The following is a 22,463-nucleotide window of genomic DNA, read 5'->3' on the forward strand; positions in this document are numbered from 1 at the left end:
TCTCCACTTTATCTTCACTCTTACTACCCTAATTTAGGTCTTTTATTTCTCATTTGGGTAATTATTTTCTATGTGACTATAATGTTTTTACGTCTTAAGTTGTAAATAATACAAATTTAATACAAATTTAATTTTATGAAATTAAAAAATACAAGTATGTCTATTCTCCAGAAATTATCTGCAATCTCTTCAGATGTTTGTATATACAAATTAAAAAAAAATTTTTTTTTTTTTACAAAAATAAGCTGATACCATACGTTGTACTGCAGCTGCACTTAAGTTTTTTCCATTGTAAATATATTTTGGATATTTTCATGACACACATCTGCTATTCTTTTGAACAGCTGTCATCCAATATATGGATATACTATGATTTTTCCATTTTCTTATTGATAGGCATTGATAGACTGTATAATAGACAAGTTAGATTTGTCCAGGTGGGTGTGGGGAAAGGCAGCTATATTGGCCCTTAAGGAATTCTGATGGAGCAGATCACAGGTTTCCCAACTCCATGTGGAAGCTTAGCATCCCTCCAACTAAATTCTTTTTTGCTTAAGTTAGCCAGAATCTGACTCTGGTTGCAACCAATGACCCCTAATTGTATAGGTTTTCACTATTATGAACGAGTGCAATAAATCTAAACATTTTTGGGTTCTTGGGCAAATATTATCTATTAGTACAAGAACTTATTTTAATATTTATCATATTTAGTAATTTGTCTTATTTTTTTCACTTTAATCATTACTCTTTGAATCCCAAGTGCAATACTGTATTCCACAAATAATTTTCTTTTCTTTTTTTTTTTTTAAAGATTTTATTTATTTATTTGACAGAGAGAGACACATTGAGAGAGGGAACACAAGCAGGGGTAGTGGGAGAGGGAGAAGCAGGCTTCCCGCGGAGCAGGGAGCCTGATGTGGGGCTCGATCCCAGGACCCTGGGATCATGACCTGAGCCGAAGACAGACGCTTAACGACTGAGCCACCCAGGCGCCCCAACACAAATAATTTTCTTAATTGGGATAAAATTCACGTAACAAAATTAACCATTAACCATTATTAAAATGTACAATTGAGGGCATTTTAGTGCAAATGGTAGCAATGCAAACATCACGACCATAAATAATTTCTAAAGAACTTTTTAGTCACAGATTAATCTTACTAAATTATATACCTGTCCATGCCTCACATAGTAAAAAGGGAATTGCTGCCCACTATAACAAAGTCCAAATCCCTTGATACTTAATAATTTCTTTCTAGGGACACCTGGGTGGCTCAGTCGGTTAAGCGTCTATCTTCGTCTCAGGTCATGATCCCCGGATCCTGGGTTCGAGTCCCGCATCGGGCTTCCTGCTCAGCGAGGAGCCTGCTTCTCCCTCTGCCTGCTCTCCCCTGCTTGTGCGCTCTCTCTCTCTCTCTCTCTGACAAATAAATAAAATCTTAAAAAAACCCACAAAACTTCTTTCTAGGTTATTGGGTTTTTTAAAGATTTTATTTATTTATTTGACAGAGACACAGTGAGGGAGGGAACACAAGCAGGGGGAGTGGGAGAGGGAGAAGCAGGCTTCCCGCGGAGCAGGGAGCCCGATGCGGGGCTCGATCCCAGGGCCCTGTGATCATGACCTAAGCTGAAGGCAGGCGCTTAACGACTGAGCCACCCAGGCGCCCCCTTTCTAGGTTATTGTTGATTCTTTACATGTGCACTCCAGATTGGGTTAAGTGTAATAGTTTGCAATAAACCAGGAAAAATTAAGTACAAATTAAGAATTTGATGTAAGTCCTTTGTCTCACACCTTCAATTCTTGCAATCTTTAGACCTATGACAGAAAATTCAAAGAAGACGCCAACAGGGGCGCTTGGGTGGCTCAGTCGGTTAAGCATCTGCCTCCGCCTAGGGTCGTGATCCCAGGGTTCTGGGATGGAGCCCCGCATCCGGCTCCCTGTTCAGCGGGAAGCCTGCTTCTCCCTCTGCTGCTCCCCCTGCTTGTGCTCTCTCGCTGTCAAATAAATAAAATCTTAAAAAAAAAGATACCAACATAGGAAAGCTGAACACAGTTCTTGCACTTTCCATAGTCCCATAGCGACAGCTCACCTCCGGCGGTAAGAAATGCAATGTGGAGTGGTGTGGATCTGACCTCTACAGTTTATGGCTCCATTCTCCCAACCCTGAAATGAGAAACTACACCGCTCTAGGCTTAACAATCTGGAGCTTTGAGTCGGTGGGGCGGAAGTCTCAAAACCTGAGAGCCCGGGCTTCCTTCCAGGGAAAGAACCACTAGCCACGAATCCTATACACCACGGTTTCTCAAAGGTGCGGGTCACAATCCACCTGTTGAAGACGTTAGTTTCGTCGAACAGCACCCTAGAATCACCGAGTCTGAATACCTAGGGGTGGGGCTGCGGAGTCAGCTTCCCACCAGCACTCCAGGTGGTTCCAGTCTTTGGCGCGCTAGTTTGAGACCGGTGGAGCACCGCCCTCCCGGGGAGTGGGGGTGGAGGGGCGACGCAGAGATACGCGCCAAGCTCAGCCGCCTGCGCTGACTGGGGCCAAAGGCACTCAGCCCTGCGGCCGCTAGCAACCAAATCTCGTGTGCGCCCCCGCACCGCGGGAACTAGTCGCCCGCCTCTCTCCTCTCCGCTCCGCTCTCCTAACGCAGCGTCCTGCGCGCATGCGCAGCGCGCCTTCTCTCGCCGCCGCGCCCTCAGCTACCCTGGTTACCGTTGGTGTTTGCGAATTCCCTGCGGCACCTTCTTCGCTGGAGACCAGCGCCGCCGGGCTCTAGCAGCAGTTCCATACGCGCGCGCCCGCGTCACGTGGTGCGAGGCTGCCTCGCGGTTGCTGGCGTGCGGCTTAGCGGTGAGGAAGGAGCTGTGGCCACCGCTCGCCTTTCCCACTGCGCCCTAGGGCGGGTGCGCGGATAAATATGGCGAAGTGGGGATAGCTGGCGTCGAACCCGACGCGATGAGGCGCGCAGGTGGGGCGGTCGTCGGGGCCCCCTGACGTGGACGCCGGGCTGTTCTCGTCGGCGATTTGACCTGGCGGCCTCGGACCGGCGCCAAGTAGGTCAGACCACGGACTCCGCGGGTCGCCGAGGGCCCCGCCGAGAGCCGGAGGCAATGGATGAACAGAGCGTGGAGGTGAGGCGGGTCGAGAAGGGTGGTGGTTAGTTTCCCCCCCGCCACCCGCCGAGCGTTCTTTATTTGGGGCGCCCTGCCCCAGTCTTCCCTCTAGTAGGGCACCCCCACCCCGACGCTGCCGCTGTGGTGAAGGCTGGCCCAGTGCGAGGGACGCCGTGTTCGGTCTGCAGCCCTCCAGGTGCCTTGTGTTCTGACCGTTCCCGAAGTCAGGTGGTGCGTATCCTGGCGTTTTCTGGATGTCTTGGCACCGGTACTCGTTCCCAGAGGGTTTTTGCAGACTACAGCCTGGGCAGAGCAAAACTGCAAATTCATTAGACGTGTCGTGCACTCGCTACCAGTTCTTGCGAGTTCATGCGGGGATCCAAAACTCCCTCCAGATGGAATCCTTCATTCCCTCCCACCGGTACATTTTGCAGACTTCTGCCCTCCCTAAATTGAATGAAGATATATTTTTATTATCCTATTTGTGGTTTTCCGGAACAACCTATTTTATATCTGACTCTTGTGAGTTGTGATTTCAAATGGGATATTTACGTAAAGTCCAGAAACATAAAAAAAAGATTGTTTATTGGACGTAATTATTTAATAATTGTCAAATTTTGAACCTTAATACTGAACCCTTGCTCCTTAGTAAGCGGCAACTATATTACTGGGCACTTCACTTGAAAGGAGTTCACCCAGTGGTCTTATTGTCCATCCCCCGCCAGCGTCTGCATCTCACAGGTTCGTTCTTGTTCTGCAGAGTCATGATTAGACTCGTGAATAATTTTCTCCTTAATTCCCCATGCGAAAGTATTATAAAGGTTTTGTAACGTTTTCTTGGTTTAGGAGCGTTTTATTCTCTTGGGATGGAGTAAAAATAAATGTGAGTATGGTAAAAAATAAACTTGAAATATAGAATAACCTACATTTAATTCTGTTTTCTTGTCAGTTACTTTCTAAATTGATTCGTCTGAGGCTTGCAAAGGACACTGTTTCTTCTATTAATTTTTTCTTCTTCGCAAAGCCTTCATGGGGCTACCACTAAAATTCTCAGTAGGGGCAGAATCTCAGGCTCAAATGAGAAGCTAATTGGTTGGAGCATCAGGGCAGAAACCCAGGATTTCTGGATTCTGAATTAGTTTCTCTCCTGGTCAAAGTATACTGCCATTAGGATACGTATCTTCTAAATTAAAAAAAAATTTTTTTTTTTTAGATTTTATTTATTTATTTGACAGAGAGAGACACAGCGAGACAGGGAACGCAAGCAGGGGGAGTGGCAGAGGGAGAGGGAAAAGCAGGCTTCCCGTGGAGCAGGGAGCCCATTGTGGGGCTTTGATCCCAGGACCCAGGGATCATGACCTGAGCTGAAGGCAGACGCTTAACGACTGAGCCACCCACGTGCCCCCCCTTTTTTTATTTTAAAAGCAATTCACCCCCCGTTGGAGAAATTGCAGGACAAGTAAAAAGTTTATATTGTTCACTCATGTAATCTGCCTTTTTCTTTTTTTAAAGATTTTATTTATTTGAGAGAGATAGCACACAAGCAAGGGGTAGTGGTGGAGGGAGAAGCAGGCTCCTCGCTGAGCAGGGAGCCTGATGGCAGGGCTGCATTCCAGGACTCTGGGATGACCTGAGCGAAAAGCAGACACTTAACAGCCTGAGCCACCCAGGTGCCCCCCGCCTTTATTTTTTTACTGTTATACATCGTAAGCATTTTTCTGTATCAAATGATTCAAGAAGTATTTCTAGAGACTATTATAATCTATGTTAAGTCATTTTTTTTGTTAACTGTCATAATTTAATATTTGGAAATTTGGGCTACAGCCACATTCTTGCCATTATAATTTATGCCTTAGTGGAAATATTTGTGCCTGAGTCTGTGTTTGCATTTCATGTCCTTTCCTTAGAATAGAACCATTGTGAAGCTTAGAAAAGAGAAAGCACTTTTTCCAGGAGATGTTCTAAGGCACACTGGACCTTGACTAACCCAAGAACTGATGTGGAATTTATTAAAATAGATGATATCAGCTCAAAATAAATGTAAATGTTGAGTGAATAACTTTCAGCATGCTTTTTACTTTTGATTCAATAGTCTAATTCTGGTGGATCTTACATCTTTTATTTTCAGAGCATTGCTGAGGTTTTCCGATGTTTCATTTGTATGGAGAAATTGCGGGATGCACGCCTATGTCCTCATTGCTCTAAGCTTTGTTGTTTTAGCTGTATCAGGGTAAGTTGTATTTTTTTTTTTTTTACATGCTCTGAGTATATATAGGATATGTTGTGAAATTAGCCATTTTCTTTCTTTTAAAAATTTTACATTTTGTGCCCTTTTTAAAAATGTCTTAAGCGAATGTTCCTTAATAGGGAGACTATCAGTATATACTAAGTACTATGGAGGTGAATAATCATCAAGTAATAGCTGCTATGAAATGTCTAGAAATCAAAACCCACTGTAATTTTTTTTTAAGACTTTATTTATTAGAGAGAGCACACAAGCAGGGAGAGGGGCAGCCGGAGAGGGAGAAGCAGACTCCCCGCTGAGCAGGGAGCCTGATGCAGGCTCGATCCAAGGACCCCGGGATCATGACCTGAGCTGAAGGCAGACACTTAACCAGCTGAGCCACCCAGGTGCCCCCAAACCCACTGTAATTTTAGTATATTTACATCATTAAATAATTTAACAAGTACTTATAAAGTGGTTGCCTGCATTGTGCTTGGGGTTGAGGAATTCTAAGAATGAAGTGCTTGCCCTGAAGGAGTTTAAATCTAAGTGAGAGAATGGACTCTGTTGATATTGAAGAAAGTATAGTGTCATAAAGAGGCACTAACAAACTGCTATGAGACCCAGAGGAGGGAGAGTTTATACTGTTTAATGGGTAAGATGGAGAAAAAGCTAGTAATGGGTTCAGAGGCTAAGATTAAAATCCTATAATCTTACAGATACAAGAGACTTTAGAGATTAATATAATCCATTGGCTTTAAAACTTGAATATAGGTGAGCCCCTCAAACAAAATTGTGAGGAAGCCTAAGATGTGAAACAGAAGAATTTATTTTGGTGTGTGTGTTTTTTTTGGGGGGGGGGGGATTCAATAGCACATGTGCAGATCACAGTTGAAACCTTTCCTGTCCACATTACTCTTAGTAGATTATGTCCTTTACTGAGAAAATCAGAGCCATCTAACATGCTTTTCACCTCAAAATTTCTCTGATTCCTTATTGCTGCCTAAGGAAGATAGATATGCCTTTGTCGAGAGTAATATTTGGAACTCTTAAATCATTTGCTTCCAGTCACACAGCTAGCAAATAATAAAGCTGGATTTGAATCCAGGAAGTCTGGCTCTAGAGCCTGTCTTCTTTGCCACTGCACTGTGTGCAGAAGACCTAGGTTTACATATCATCCTAGTTCTCCCACTCATAAACTGAGAAACTCAGTCGTTATTAGCCTTGTTTCCTCAGCCATAGAATGAGGTAACAAGATTTACCTCACAGGATGGTGGTGGCATTAAATGAGATAAGTTAAAACGTAATTTAGAAATTGTAAAGTACTATCTACTTGTGTTAAAATTTTATTGTTAAAATAGCAACTAACTAACCTGTCATTATTTGCTTTATAAACAGTGAAACTGAAGCTAGGGAAATTAGGTAATTGGCCTCTGTCACTGTAGTTAATTAAGTGGTAGAGTCTGTCTGGACTCAGCTATTTTGGTGAAGGTCCAGTATACGGATGACCTGTGGATATTACCTTAAACCTTATTGATTCTTCATTTCTTCATTGTTACTTCTTTGTTCTGCTCCTTAAAGCCATATATTTTTAAAATATTGCTGCTGGCATCCTTTACTTAGAAGTGTTTGGGAAATTTGATTTACTCTTGCAGGTTTAACTGTGATCTCTGTGTGTATGGCTTTTAAATCTATTCCTTTGGCATTGACCTTCCAGTATTTTGAATGTTGTTCCAGATCAACTTCTGTTTTTTCAAAGTGATTCTTTTTTGACTTCTTTTTGTTCTGTTCTGCCACTCAAACTGGAAACCCTTTACACCAGTGATTTTAAGTTTTGTCAGTTATTATCTCCTGCTGCCACTTATATCTATCCTACCTATTTCTTTTTTTTTTTTTTTTAAGGTTTTATTTATTTGAGAGAGAGGAAGCAAGAAAGCACGAGCAGGGGGAGGGGCAGAGGGAGAAGCAGAGTCCTGGCTGAGCAGGGAGCCCGATACAGGGCTCGATCCCAGGACCCTGTGATCATGACCTGAGCTGAAGGAAGATGCTTGACTGACTGAGCCAGCCAGGTGCCCCAGTACCTATCCATTTCTATTATTACCATCCTAGTAGAGAAATACAGACATTTATTATCTCATGCTTAGATAATTATAGTTACCTTTTAATTGATCTGAGTCTTTTCTATCTCTGGTTCATTTTATATCCTGCTGGCATACTGATGTTTTCCAGTAATGTCATTGTTTTTTTTCTTTCTCAGAAGCCTCAGATTCATTGCCTTAATCCCTTAGAATATTAGCTTTATATTCAGACCACCTGGATGATCTGGTTCTAATCTTTCTTTCTAAAGCTGTCTTGGTTCCCGAATGTACCACTGATGTGTTTGTTCATTCAACAAATACTAATTATATGTGTACTTGGAGTTAAGCATTGACCTCCCAGGGAGTTGACTTACTTAATAGTTGGTTTATAGACAAAAAGGTAAATAGACATATGTTAGATACCAGTAAGTGCTGTGAAGAAAAATGAAACTGAGTAGGGAATAGAGTGGGGACTTTGAGGAGGATTCGGGCAGGTTGTTAGTTGTTTTAGATAGCGTGGTCTGGGAAGGTCTTTGAGGGGATGATGTTTGAGCAGAGACCAGAATGAAATATGGGGATGATGTGAATGAGTATCTAGGGGAAGAAAGTCTCAGGCAGAGAAGTCAGAAGAGGCAAAGGCCCTAAGAGAAATAGCAAAGAAGCCAGTTGGCTGTAGCAGAGTGGACAGAGGGAGAGGGAAAGGAGATGAGTTTGGAGATGTAACTTGGGGCCTTGGTAAAGACCTTGGATTTTATTTTAACTGTGATGGTAGCCATTGAAAGCTTTTGAATGATACGAATTAATTTTTTTTTTTAAAGATTTTATTTATTTGACAGTGAGAGACACAGCGAGAGAGGGAACACAAGCAGGGGGAGTGGGAGAGGGAGAAGCAGGCTTCCCGCAGAGCAAGGAGCCCAATGCGGGACTCGATCCCAGGACCCTGGGAACATGACCTGAGCCGAAGGCAGACGCTTAACAACTGAGCCACCCAGGCGCCCCACGAATTAATTAATGTTTAAAAACTATCACTGGCTGCAGTGTGGAAAGTGGACTGTAGGCAAGTGGGAGAGGAAGTGAGGAGACCAGTTGGGATGTGCTTTATTAGTGAAGGGTGAATGGTGATTTAGACTAGAATGGTAACAGTGGAGGTGGTGAAAAATAGGGCAGTTCTGGATATGTTTTGAAGATAGAGCCAATGGATTTGTTTAAAGATGGAACATGAGGAAAGTTTTATACAGCATTTGGATGAATTAATGGTTTTCTATTATTCTGAGATAGAAGAAATTTTGGGAAGAACAGGTTGTGTAGGCTATAGATGTACAAGTTGTTTTTTTTTTTTTTTTTAAAGATTTTATTTATTTGAGAGAGTGTGTGAGAGCAAGAGTGCATAAGCGGAGGGGAGGGGCAGAGGGAGAGGAAGAATCCCCACTGAGCAGGGAGCCCGATGTGGGGCTCTATCCCAGGACCATAGGATCATGGCCTGAGCCTAAGGCAGACGCTTAACCGGCTGAGCACCCAGGCTTGTTTTGTTTTTAAATATGTCAGATTTGAGTTTTTTGTTTTGTTTTGTTTTGTTTTGAGATTCTTACACATCTAACTGGAGATGTTGGCAGTTGGAAATACGAATCTGGAGTTGAGAAAGGGGATTTAGAGATAATTATTAGCGTACAGATAGTATTTAAGTACTTGATGAGATTACCTCTCGGGGAAAAGATTTTTTAGGTCTGAACTCTGGGGCACTCAACACTTAGCGGTCAGGAGGAGGATTCAGCAATGGATAAAAAGAAGGAGCCATGAGTGAGGCATCACAGAATTCAAGTCAAAAACCTGTCTCAAAGAGGAGTAGGTTAAATGGTTCTGGCCTGGGAATTGACCATTGTATTGAGAATGTGTAGGTCATTGGTGATCTTGATGAGTGGTTTCAGTGGAACAATTAAGACAAAAGCTTGATGGTAGGGAGTGGGAGGCAAATGAAACAGCAAGTATAAAAATTCTTAGAATTTTGTTGTAAAGGGGAAAAAAAGGCAGTGGGTTGAGAAAGTTTATAGCTTATTTTGCCTGAATGAGTAGAGAAAGATTAATTAATGATGCTGGAGAGATGGTGGGTAATTACAGGAGGAAAGTCCTTGAGATCTGGGCACTCCACCCAACCAAATTGTAATATTGTTTATTGTATGACTTTCCTTTCTCTTCCATCCCATCTCTGTTCATTTGACCATGGAAATTTAACTATCCATGACAGGCCAGATACTTGTTTCATTGAATAAAACAAAGTAAGGTCTAGACCCGTGAATAGACTTGTCCAAAGTCACGCGGTAGTTGGTGACAGACCAAGACTTGCAGGCCAGTCCTCTACCCATGACTCTCTAGTGCCTCCATACACATAGACTAAAAGGTAGGAACATTGGCTGTATTTTCAGGCTGGGTCTCCTTCATTCTGCCAGTTACTCTCAATTGATTCTCTCCCTCCCTCCCATCCTTCCTTAAGATTTTATTTATCTGAGAGAGAGAGAGGGAGACAGCAAGAGAAAGAGAGCGTGCATGCCCGGAGCAGGGGGGAGGGGTAGAGGGAGAAGCAGACTCCCTGCTAAGCAGGGAGCCTGAATTGGGACTCAATCCCAGAACCCTGGGATCATGACCTGAGCCAAAGGCAGACGCTTAACTGACTGAGCCACCCAGATGCCCTGATTCTCTTTCATTACCTGTTCTTATTTTTGTATTTTCTCCCATTTTTTTGCCCCCATCTTTCTCATCCAGTGGTTGGTTGGTTGGTTTTGACCCCTTCTTGATTTTCAGCATTGGTAGCATTTTATGATCGCCTGTAATTATTGACTTTCTTTTTAACTTTGCAGTTTTTAAAAATTAGGTAAAAGTGACATAATAAATTGTACTTATTTAAAGTATACAGTTTGGTAGATTTTGACAAATGTATATACTTGAAAAACCGTCACTACAATCAAGGTGCTGAACATAATCTATAATCCCCAACTTTCTTTGTACCTCTTGGTAATTCCTCCTTCCACTTGTCTTATTCCCAGGAAACCACTGATCTGTTTTCTGTCTCTGTAGATAAGTTTGCATTTTTTGGACTTTTTCTTTTAAGAATTTATTTATTTGTCAGAGAGAGTGAGCGAGCACAAGTAGGGGGAGTGGCAAGAAGCAGGCTTCCCACTGAACAAGGAGCCTGATGCAGGACTCAATCCCAGGACCCTGGGATCATGACCTGAGCCAAAGGCAGACACTTAACAGACTGAGCCACCCAGGTGTCCCATTTTTTGGACTTTTATACAAATTGAACCTTACAGTGTGTTATCTCATGTGTCTGGATTTTTTCCCTCAGCAAAATTATTTAGAGATCTATGTTGGGTGGATCAATAGAGATCAATCTTTGTTGCTGAGTAGTAGCAGCCCATTGTATGCATATGCCATAATTTGTTTATCCATTCACCTGATGATGGACATAGGGGTTGCTTCTAGTTTTTAGCATTTATACAGAAAACTGCTATGAACTTTTTTTTTTAAAGATTTATTTTTATTTGAGAGCACACGAGTGAGCAGGATGAGGGTCAGAGGGAGAGGGAGAGACAGAATCTCAAACAGACTCCCTGCTGAGCCACCCAGACGCCCCAGTAACATACTATTTTGATTACTGTTGCTTTGTAGTAAATTTTCAAATCAGGAAATATGAGTTCTATAATTATTTTTTTCAATTGAGATATAATTGACATAAAAAAGTTTTAGTTGTACATGGTCATTTTCAGGATAGTTTTGGCTATCTGAGAGTCCCTTAAGATTCCTTTCGAATTTTAGAGTGGGTTTTTCTACTTTGTAAAAAGCATCACTGGGATTTTGATAGGAATTATGTTGATTCTGTAGATTGCCTTGGGTGGCATTGTCATTTTAACAATATTAAATCTTCCAATGCATGAACATGGGATGTCTTTCCATTTATTTAGGACTTCTTTAATTTCTTTCAGTGGTGTTTATAGTTTTCCATGTATAAATCTTCCAACTCCTTGGTTAAATTTATACCTAGGTATTTTACTTTTTTTTTTTTTTGACATTGTAGATGTATTTTCTTAATTTACTCTTTGAATTCTTCATTGCTAGCATATAGAAATATAAGTGGTTTTTTTAATGTGTTGATTTTGTGTTCTGCAAATTTGGTGAATTTGCTTATTAGCTTTAAGTTTTTTTGTGGCATCTTTAGGGTTTTCTACTGATAAGATTATGTCATTGCAAACAAATTACTTTACTTTTCCAGTTGGGATGCTTTTTATTTCTTGCTTAATTGCACTCAGTGAAATTTTCAGTATTGTGTTGGATAGAAGTGGTGAAAATGGGCATCCTTGTCTTTTTCCTGATCTTAAGGAAGAGGTTTTTATTGTTTCACAATTGAGTATGATATTCATTCTGGATTTTTTATGTATGGACTTTATCAAGTTGAGGAAATTCTCTTCTATTCCTTTTTCTTGAGTGTTTTTATTGTGAAAGGTATCAGATTTTGTCAGAGGCCTGTATCAGTTGAGATGATCATGTGGTTTATTCCTTCATTTTATTAATGTGATATATTACATTGAATGATTTTTTTGTATGTTGAACTATCCTTGCATTCCAGGAGTAACTTCCACTTGGTCATGCTATCTAGTCTTTTTAATATACTGTTGAATTCAGTTTGCTGGGCTGTTGTTGAGAATTTCCCTAGCACAATTTTGCAGAGTAGGTATGTTGATTCTCTTGTTGCATATGAGTAAACTTGAGCTCAGTCACATGTCTGGTGTCATGTAGCCATTAAGTGCCAGAGCTAGAAGTCAGACTTAGGTCTGAATATTCTCTAAAGCATGTGATTCTTCCATTTTAATGGAGAGAAATTCTTAAATTGAATATGGGGCATTGCTATACTATAATACTTATTTTCTTTAATAATTCTTGTACATTAATATTGTATCAGTGGTTCTTACCTTTGGTTTTGGTTTGGGAGAAATACTGGTTTTCCCAAAGTATTAAAGTTACCATATTTATTTTGTGATTAAGTTGGATTATGAAGTACAAGGTAAAAATGCCACAAGTATTCAGAGAAGGAAAGGATCACTAACCTGGGATAGGTAGGAAAGTTTTATGAACATAATTAGTAGATATTCCCATGGGACAGCACCTGGAGGGAGGGACATATTAGCAAATACAGAAATATGCCAAGAGTGGTGTATAGTACAGCAGTAAGTCTGTTTTGATTGGAATGGAGAGGCATATTTAAAAATATGGGCAGAGGCTGCCGGGAAGATGGTGGAGTAGGAGGATCCTGGGCTCACCTCTTACGGCTGGCCACCTAGAGAACACCCACATTGGCATAAATAACCCAGAAAATGACCTGAAGACTTGCAGAACAGACTCTCCACAGCTGGATGTAGACAAGAGGCCACAGCAAAGAGGATCCATCCCCTCTGATTAGCTCTTGGCAAGATCCCATCAAAGCAGTGCCACAAGCCTGGCTGTGTGCAAGCAGCACAGACAAGGGCCAGCACCACTCCAAAGTGAGTCCTGCTTCACAGAGAGGGGAAGATGACCACAAACCAGTCTGACTGCGACCTCAGCAGTGGGCTGGGGAGGCAGCTGGTCTGACTGCAGGCCCCACCCACCAATAAAAGCTTGTCAGGGGACAGCACAGGGAAAGTGCCTTGCAGTTTGATGTTACTTCATCTCTGGCAAACACCTGGTCTCACTCAACTCAAGCCCAAGGCAGCCCCAGAGTGGCCCACTAACAGCATAGGCATCAGACTCTACCCACAACAGGCAGAGAGCCATTGCAGACTGGACTGAAGGCAAACACAGCCCATCCACAACAGTAGGACACCCTGTAGCAACACATATAGGAGTCACCCCTGAAGCACCATTTTCTGGTGAAGAGGAGACACAGCACTGCGGGGCACTACAGGACCTCTTCATAAAGCCACTACTTTTAAGTGCGGGATACATAGCTGACTTTTCTGACATGTAGAAACGGACACAGTAATAAACAGAATGAGGAGACAGAGGAATATGTCCCCAATGAAAGAGCAGAACAAAATCCTAGCAAGAGACCTAAACCAAATGGAGATAAGTAATATGTCTGATAGTGAATTTAAAGTATTGCTCATAAAGATACTCACTAGAATTGAGAAAGGAGTGGAGGACCTCCATGAGACCCTCCACAAAGAGATAGGAAAAAGAACCAATTAGAGATAATGCACTAAATAAAATTAAAAATAGACCACCTGGAATAAATAGCAAACAAGAGGAAGTAAAAGAATGGATCAATAACCTGGAGGATGGGGTAATGGAGAGTAATCAAGCTGAGCAGGTGAGAGGGGAAAAAATATACACAAAATGAGAATAGACCCAGGAAACTCAGCGATACTGTCAAGCTTAACGGTCGCATGATAGGGATTGCATAAAGAGAGAAAAGGGGGCAAAAGATTTATTTGAAGAAATAATGGCTGAAGACTTCCTGAATCTGGGGAAGGAAAGAGAAATCCAGATCCAGGAGGCACAGAGAGCCCCCAATAAAACCAACCCAAAGAGGTCTGCACCAAGACACAAAGTAAATAAGATGGCCAAAAGTAGTGATAAAGAGAGAATTTTAAAAGCAGCAAGAGAGGGCGCCTGGGTGGCTCAGATGGTTAAGCGTCTGCCTTCGGCTCAGGTCATGATCCCGGGGTCCTGGGATCGAGTCCCACGTCGGGCTCCCTGCTCCTCAGGAGCCTGCTTCTCCCTCTGCCTCTCTCTCTCTCTCTGTCTCTCATGAATAAATAAATAAAATCTTTAAAAAAAAAAAAAAAAAAAAAAAAGCAGCAAGAGAAAGGAAAGCAGTTACATACAAAGGAAACCTCATAAGGCTATCAGTGGATTTTTCATCAGAAACTTTGAAGGCCAGAAGGGAGCAGCATGATATATTCAAAATGCTAAAAGGAAAAAATCTGCAGCCAGGAATACTCTATCCAGTAAGGCTTTCATTCAGAATAGAAGGAGAAGTAGAGTTTCCCAGAAAAACAAAAGTTAAGGGAATTCATGACCAGGAGCAAAACCAGCCACGTTCCTATCACAAATGATGCCATTGGCTGGTAGGTCACAAATCCACAGTCCAGCTGCCTTTCTGCCCGAGTCAGCATGCACTGCCTGCCACCTACTCAGTGCAAGTCAACACATCATCACCTGAGAACAGGATTCAAACTGATGCTCTTCTCCTCAAATTCCAACCCCTGTGCTCAAGTTTGTGCACAAAAGTGGGCATAATTATAACAGCAGAATGAAGCAACCCAAATAGTGACACTAACTCTGTGGAATGTATAATGGGTAAAAGGAGTGTGCTAGGCTGAGAACATCTCCAGCGAACACATCAAAGAACAATATATACAGCATGATTCTCTTTACTAACCCTCCCCCCCAAATAAAAAATAAAAATATGGACTGGTCACTCCCTATCACTCCCAACTTTTTTTTTTTAAGGTTATATTTATTTTAGAGAGTGCTCACATACAAGCGGTTGGGGAGGGGCAGAAGGAGAGGAAAGGGGAGAATCTCAAGCAGACACCACACTGAGTGCAGAGCCTGACATGGGACTCCATCTCACAACCCTGAGATCATGACCTGAGCTGAAATCAAGAGTTGGATGCTTAACTGACTGAGCCACCCAGGTGCCCCAGCCCCAACTTTTATAGAGCTTATAGTGTAGCAGGGCAAAGGAAACCCAACAAATAAGTCAGTGTAATAAAGTGTTAAAGGACAGTGAAGGGAGAAGTACAGGTTGCTATGGTAATCTGTAGAGAGTCAGGGCAAGCTTTCTGGAGGCAGTGACCTATAAACTGAAATCTAAAGGATGAGTAGGAATAATATAGTTGAAGAGAGGTGTTGAAGAATATCCTGGGCAGAGAGAGGAAATATACCTCAAAGCTTAATCTTGTTGGGTCCCCTAGAGTGAGGTAGAAGATGAGACTAGAGGGGTGTGGGCTGAAACCAGCCCTAAAAGAGTACCGTGGATTTAGCTGAGCATTGTTTGAGAGTACAAAACCTGACCCAAATCTTATGTTTGCTGAGGGACCAAAGAAATTATCTTCAAGGTTATTAAGAAGAGAGAAATCCTTTTGTGTCTATTTTCTTTTTCTTCCAGCTTTATATTCTTTACTGTAAAGTACTCTTTTCTTTATTATGTTTTATCTTTTATAATCCTTTAAGGTTTCCTTGGGAGTTTCATTTCTGAGTTAATTATTTGACTTTAAAAGCTTATGTTCTTTTATAGAAGTAGAAAGGGATAAATAGAAATAACAGCCATGGGCAGTACATAGGTATGGGATTATAGTTACTTACTTACCTTGAAACATTTACTAGTCAATTAAAACATTTAATATTTAACCAGGAAGCTATTGTTTTTGGAAAGGTATTCAGAAAATCTTAGTGTCTCCTTTGTATATGATATAAAACTGTTCCCTATCCAGTAATTAATTAAAATGATTAAATTAATAAAATTTGAAGTTTAGTAGAGATATTGTTCTCTTATAAAAGCTTTCTATAATTGTGAAGAAACCAAATTATGCAGATATTATATTACTGAACTATAGAACTCTTAAGACATGAAGTTTTGTATTGCTTTTTGTATTTTAGGTCTAATTTATATACCCATATTATATATTCTTCAAAATTAGTTTACTTTTCAGAAAGGAGTTTAATAGCACCTTAGACTTTCTCAGGGATTTTATGAGAGGTTAGTTAGAAGTTAATCATCACTGGTTTATTTTTAGAGTGGTGGTTACTATATCATTGTTTTTGTGAAGATTATCAACATCTTCCTTGTGGGATCCAGATAGTCTCAGGATCACTTTCTTTCCTATGAGAAAATAGCTTCTTAACTATTTTGGAATGAGTTCTGTCCCTTTGAAAATTTGTCCCCGTCATGATGATAATGAGGAGACAGTAGATTGATTGCCTGCTATTTCTATAAGTACCTTTATAATTAATTCAGGCACTACAGAGTTAAACTCATTAAATTTGGTATGTAAGTATTCAGTATGTACAAATTAAAGTAATGTTTCTGTAATCAAAATCTAATTTTTTGCCTCCTTAGCGCTGGCTGACAGAGCAGAGAGCTCAATGCCCTCATTGCCGGTAAGTGCTTTGCTATGATTATTGGTGAATTTGGAAAATAGTAAGGTGATGGGATTAGAGTATGCCGTAATATTCAGTTTTTCTGCATCCTACCACATTTCTCCTCTTTGTGAATACAGTTGAAAAGAAAATAACCTGTCCAGATAAAGAAATGCAAACTAATTTATCTGACTCAGAATTATGCAGAATGGATTACACTGTTTACTAGAGTAGCGTTGTGTAACAACTTTTTATAATTGAAAAGTTTTCTTTTTTTTTTTTTAGAGAGGGAGGGGGAGGAGCAGAAGGAGATGAGGAAAGAATTTTTTTTTAAAGATTTATTTGAGAGCATGAACCTGCATGAGTGGGTGGGGGGGGGTGGATAGAGGGAGAGAGAATCTTAAGCAGGCTCTACCCATGACCCTGAGATCATGACCTGAGCCGAAATCAAGAGTCGGATGCTTAACCGACTAAGCTACCCAGCCGCCCCTAAAATTGAAAAGTTTTCTAATTAATACAGATAAATAAAATAAAAAGTCTTCTATTTCTGATACTCCCTGCCTGATCTTTTCATTAAATAACACTTTCAAAAGAAATGGTTAGATTTCATATCTATTCTTCTAGACATTTTTCTAGGAGTATACTGATATGTATACATATAAATTTTTTTCTTAAAACACACAAATGATACACTATTTTGGATTTTTTTTTCATGTAAAATATGGTGGGACTTTGATATGTATACGTGTCATTTTTAAGGAAGTGTGAATAATCTATAACTGTATGTTGATTTATTTATGCTTATATTCAGAGACATTTAGGTGGTTTCCACTTTTGGTTTTTTCATATAATTATGACAGATTACATTGAAAGGTTTTTACCATTTTACATTCCTAATAATAGATACAAAATTGCCTTTTTTTACATTCTTGCCAATACTGAATATTATAAGTCTTTTTTTGTCATTCCATTAAATGAAAAAAGGCATCTTGTTTTTAATATGCTTTTTAAAAAAATAATTGAAACTGAGCATCTTTTGAAGCATTTAGCTACTTATATTTCTTTTTTGCTTACACTACCTCTTCACCTCATTTGATTGCCCATTTTCATCATGTATTGTTTACTTTTTTCATACTAACTTTTAAGAAAACCAGCACTATCAAATAGAACTTTCCATAATGATGGAAATGTCTATAGCTTTGCTGTCCAATTCCACTAGGTACATGTGGCAATTGAGCGCTTGAAATTTGTCTAGTGTGACTATAATGAAATTTTATTCTTATTTAATTTTAATTAATTTGAATTTTAAATAGTCACATGTGACTGGTGGCTCTCATTTTGGACAGTATAATTTTAGACAGGAATTTAGAATTCAGTCTGTAATCTGAATTTTTTTTTTTTTGTAAATGACCTATTAAGGTAAAAATAAGTTGCAAACCATACTTTTCATTGAGTCTGTTTTATTTTAATAATAATATGGTATGAGTATGATTGTTAGCTCTGTTTTGAGGAATGTGTTTTTTGTTTTTTTTTTTAAGATTTTATTTATTTATTTGAGACAGAGAGAATGAGAGAGAGAGAGAGAGAGAGCACATCAGAGGGGGGAGGGTCAGAGGGATAAGCAGGCTCCCCGCAGAGCAGGGAGCCCGATGCGGGACTCGATCCTGGGACTCCAGGATCATGACCTGAGCTGAAGGCAGTCGCCTAACTAACTGAGCCACCCAGGTGCCCAGGAATGTGTTTGATAATTTCTTTTTTTACGACTATCCTTTTTCACTCTGTGTAATGTCCTTAAGGTTTATGCATGTTGTAGCATATGTCAGAGTTTCATTCCTTGTTAAGGTTGGTTAATATTCCATCATGTACATGTATCACATTTTGTTTATCCATTCATCTGTTGATGGACATTTTGATTGCTTCCACTTTTGGGCTTATTGTGAATAATGCTGCTATGATCATGGGTGTTCATCTTTTCTAGACCTGCCTTCAGTTTTTTTGGATATATACCCAGAAATGGTATTGCTGGATTATATGGTAATTGTGTTTTTAGTATTTTGAGGTATAGTCGGCAAATAAAATTGTAAGATATTTAAAGTGTACAGTGTGATGATTTTTTATATGTATACATTGTGAAAAGTTTCCCTCTGTTAGATTTAATTAACACACTCATCATCTCGCATGATTACCTTTGGAATGTGTTTATATTAAAAAATAGTCTCAAGTTCCTGAATCAGAATATATGTACATATATTTTTTTTTCCCAGTGCTCCACTCCAGCTACGAGAACTAGTAAACTGTCGTTGGGCAGAGGAAGTAACACAGCAGCTTGATACTCTTCAACTCTGCAGTCTCACCAAACATGAAGAAAATGAAAAGGACAAGTATGCCCTCAATTTCTTCAAGTATTTCGTAGATGTTGCTCTATGTTATTTTATTTTTTAAAGATTTTATTTATTTGACAGAGTACAAGCAGGGGAATGGGAGAGGGAGAAGTAGGCTCCCTGCTGAGCAGGGAGCTGGACTCGGGGCTTGATTCCAAGACCCCGGGATCATGACCTGAGCTGAAGGCAGATGCTCAACCGACTGAGCCACCCAGGCGCCCCTACCATATATTATTTTAATTACACTATTGAAAGTTTCTTTTTTGTTTTAGGTGAATACTTATTTTTCTTCTGGCATGGCATGGGTATCACTGTTTTGAAAGACCCTTCTAATTCTTGATTGGCTCCTTTTATGAGAGCCTCTCATGAAAGGAGTAGAACTGCTAGATGCCTGCTGGCCTCTCTTCCCTTGGTTTGCTGCAGTTGTATATAGGCCATTGATAAAGAATTGTTCTGATAAATTTCCTATATTATAAAAGCTGTGTTCTAAATTTGGTAGTGTGGAAGTCAGCCTAAATGAGCTTCCAGGTAGTATCTAATATGCTGGGGTTTTTTTACACTTTTATTATGAGAAATAGAAAATATAGACCTGTTGAGGTTATTTAAGCTCAGTGTAGTTCATTAGTGAGAAGCTTTTTTTTCTTTTTCTTTTATTAGAAAGAGCACATGGGGGGAGGGGCAGAGGGACAGGGAGGAGAGAAGCAGACTCCCCACTGAGTGCGGAGCCTGACACGGTGCTCGGTCTCACAACCCTGAGATCATGACCTGAGCTGAAATCAAGAGTTGGACACTCAACCGACTGAGCCACCTAGGCGCCCCTAATGAGAAGCTTTTTAAGAAATGCAACAGTGTGTCTCCTTTTTTTTTTTTTTAAGGTTTTATTTATTTATTTGAGAGAGAGAGCACAGAGGGAGAGAGAGAGAGAAGCAGGTTCCCTGCCGAGCAGGGAGCCCGATGCAGGGCTCAATCCCAGGACCCTGGGGTCATGACCTGAGCCTAAGGCAGACGCTTAACCGAGTGAGCCACCCAGGCACCCCAGTGTGTCTCTTTTATAGGCAACAGAAAACTTAAAAAAATTTTTTCTTAAGATTTTATTTGACAGAGAGCACAAGCAGGGGGAGTGGCAGGCAGAGGGAGAGGGACAAGCAGGCTCCCTACTGAACAAGGAGCCCAATGTGGGGCTCAATCCCAGGACCCTGGGATCATGACCTGAGCTGAAGGCAGATGCTTAACCGACTGAGCTACCTAGAGCCCCCATTTTTTTTTTAAGTGTAGTAAAATACACATTATATAAAATTTACTTCTTAACCATTTTTAAGCTTATAGTTCAGTAGTGTTAAATATATTCACATTGTATACTAGGCCCCAGAACTTTTTCATCTTGCAAATCTGAAACTCTCTACCCATTAAACAATAATTCCCCATTTCTCCTTCCACCAACCCTGGCAACCACCATTTCACTTTCTTTTTCTATAAGTTTGACTACTCTACATTGCTCATGTAAGTAAAATCACACAGTTTTGTCTTTTTGCAATTGTCTTCTTTGACTTTACGTAATGTAGTTTATATCAAAATTTCATTCCTTTTTAAGGCTGATTAATAATACATCATGTATATATATCACATTTTGTTATCCATTATCTGTTGATGGACATTTGGATTGCTTCCACTTTTGGGCTCTTGGGAACAATGCTGCTTATGATCATGGATGTTCATCTTTTCTAGATCTTTAATTTTTTTCTTTCTTTCTTTTTTTTTTTTTTTTTTAAGATTTTTAAGTAATCTCTACACCTCTATGTGGAGCTCGAGATCAAGAGTTGCACACCCTACTGGCTGAGCCAGCTAGGCACCCCTTTTTTGGATATTTCCCCGGCAGTGATATTGCTGGATTATATGGAATTCTGTTTTAAATATTTTGAAGAACTTTCATACTGTTTTCTTTTTCTTTTTTTTTTTAAGATTTTATTTATTTATTTGACAGAGAGAGAGACAGCAAGAGAGGGAACACAAGCAAGGGGAGTAGGAGAGGGAGAAGCAGGCTTCCCGTCTAGCTGGGAGCCCAATGTGGGGCTCGATCCCAGGGCCCTGGGGTCATGACCTGAGCCAAAGGCAGATGCTTAACGACTGAGCCACCCAGGCGCCCCTTCATACTGTTTTCTGTGGCAGCTGTACCATGTTACATTCCTACCAGCAGTGTACAGGATTCCAGTTTCTCCACATTCTTGCCAACACTTGTTTTATTTTTTTGATGGTAGCCATCCTAATGGGTATGAGGAAATGTCTTGTGGTTTTGATTTGCATTTATCTGATGATTTGGATGATTTTCATAATGCTTATTGGTTATTTATTTGTACATCTTTGGAGAAAAGTGTCTTTTACGTCCTTTGCCCATATTTTAATCAGGTGTTTGGGGTTTTTTTGGTTGTTTTCTGTTGTTGAATTGTAGGAGTTCTTTATATATTTTGGATATTAACTCCTTATCAGATATATGATTGGCAAATACAGTCTCTTAATCCATAGATTGCCCTTTGTTTATTGTGTCCTTTGAGGTACAGAAGTTTAGTTTTTTTTTTTTAAGGTTTATTTATGTATTTTAGAGAGAAGGAGCACACAGCTAAAAGGGCAGAGGGAGAGGGAGAGAGAATTCTCATGCAGAGAATCTCATGCAGACTCACTGAGCTCGGAGCCCAACATGGTGCTTAATCTCACAACCATGAGATCACGACCTGAACTGAAACCAAGAGTTGGATACTTAACTGTGCCATCCAGGCACCCCCAGAAATTTTAAATTTTTATATATTTCGATTTATTTATTTTTGTCTCTGTTGCATGTGCTTTTGGTGTCCTCTTTAAGAAATAATTTCGAAATCCAATATCAAAGCTTTTCCCCTGTGTTTTCTTCTAAGAATTACATTATATGAGAACATACAAAATGTATATTCATTTGCAAATCTTTTGTTGTAGGATCAAAGTCTTTGATTAGGTCTTATGTTTAGGTCTTTGACCTACTTTGAGTTAAATTTTGCGTATGATAAAAGCTAAAGGTGTTTATATGCTAGGGCTGCCATAACAACACCCCAGACTGCATGGCTTACATAACAGAAATATATTTTCTCATGGCTTTGGGGCTGGAAGTTTAAGGTTAAGGTATTATGAGGGTTGGTTTCTCTTTGACTTGGATTAGGGCTCTTCCTCGCTGTGTCCTCACAGGACCTTTTCTCTGTGTGTGCACACTTCTGGTATCTTTCTCTTCTTGGACAGACCAGTTTTGTTGGATTAGGGTACCAACCTTATGACCTCATATAACCTTCATTACCTCCTTAAAGGCCCTATCTCCAAATACATTTACATTAGAGCTTCAACGTAGGCATTTGGGAGGATGCAGTTTGGTTCATATTCATGTTTTACATGTGGATTTAAGGGGAAACTCATTTTTTTTTTAAAAGATTTTATTTATTTATTTGACAGACAGCGAGAGCAGGAACACAAGCAGGGGGAGTGGGAGAGGGAGAAGCAGGCTTCCCGCCGAGCAGGGAGCCCGATGTGG

At 40.3% G+C, this 22,463-nt stretch overlaps 1 protein-coding gene across 7 annotated transcripts in view; it reads left to right on the plus strand.

Annotated features, from left to right (window-relative positions):
* The window catches only part of TRIM37 (tripartite motif containing 37), a 197,491-nt gene that overhangs the window by 37,854 nt on the left and 137,174 nt on the right, over positions 1 to 22,463 (plus strand). For 6 of the 7 annotated variants that reach the window (XM_064582669.1, XM_064582668.1, XM_064582670.1 and 3 more), the window contains exons 2-4: positions 5,248 to 5,349; positions 16,516 to 16,556; positions 18,800 to 18,916. In XM_064582669.1, coding sequence (XP_064438739.1) covers positions 5,248 to 5,349; positions 16,516 to 16,556; positions 18,800 to 18,916 — 260 coding nt within the window. Of the gene's footprint in view, positions 1 to 2,657; positions 3,138 to 5,247; positions 5,350 to 16,515; positions 16,557 to 18,799; positions 18,917 to 22,463 lie in introns of those variants that run through there. The other variant, XM_045889262.3, reaches the window with a different exon arrangement.

This window comes from Mirounga angustirostris, unplaced genomic scaffold, assembly GCF_029215605.1.
Source record: "Mirounga angustirostris isolate CCGP_5_RB_7025 unplaced genomic scaffold, mMirAng1.0.hap1 SCAF_17, whole genome shotgun sequence".
NCBI lineage: Eukaryota > Metazoa > Chordata > Mammalia > Carnivora > Phocidae > Mirounga > Mirounga angustirostris.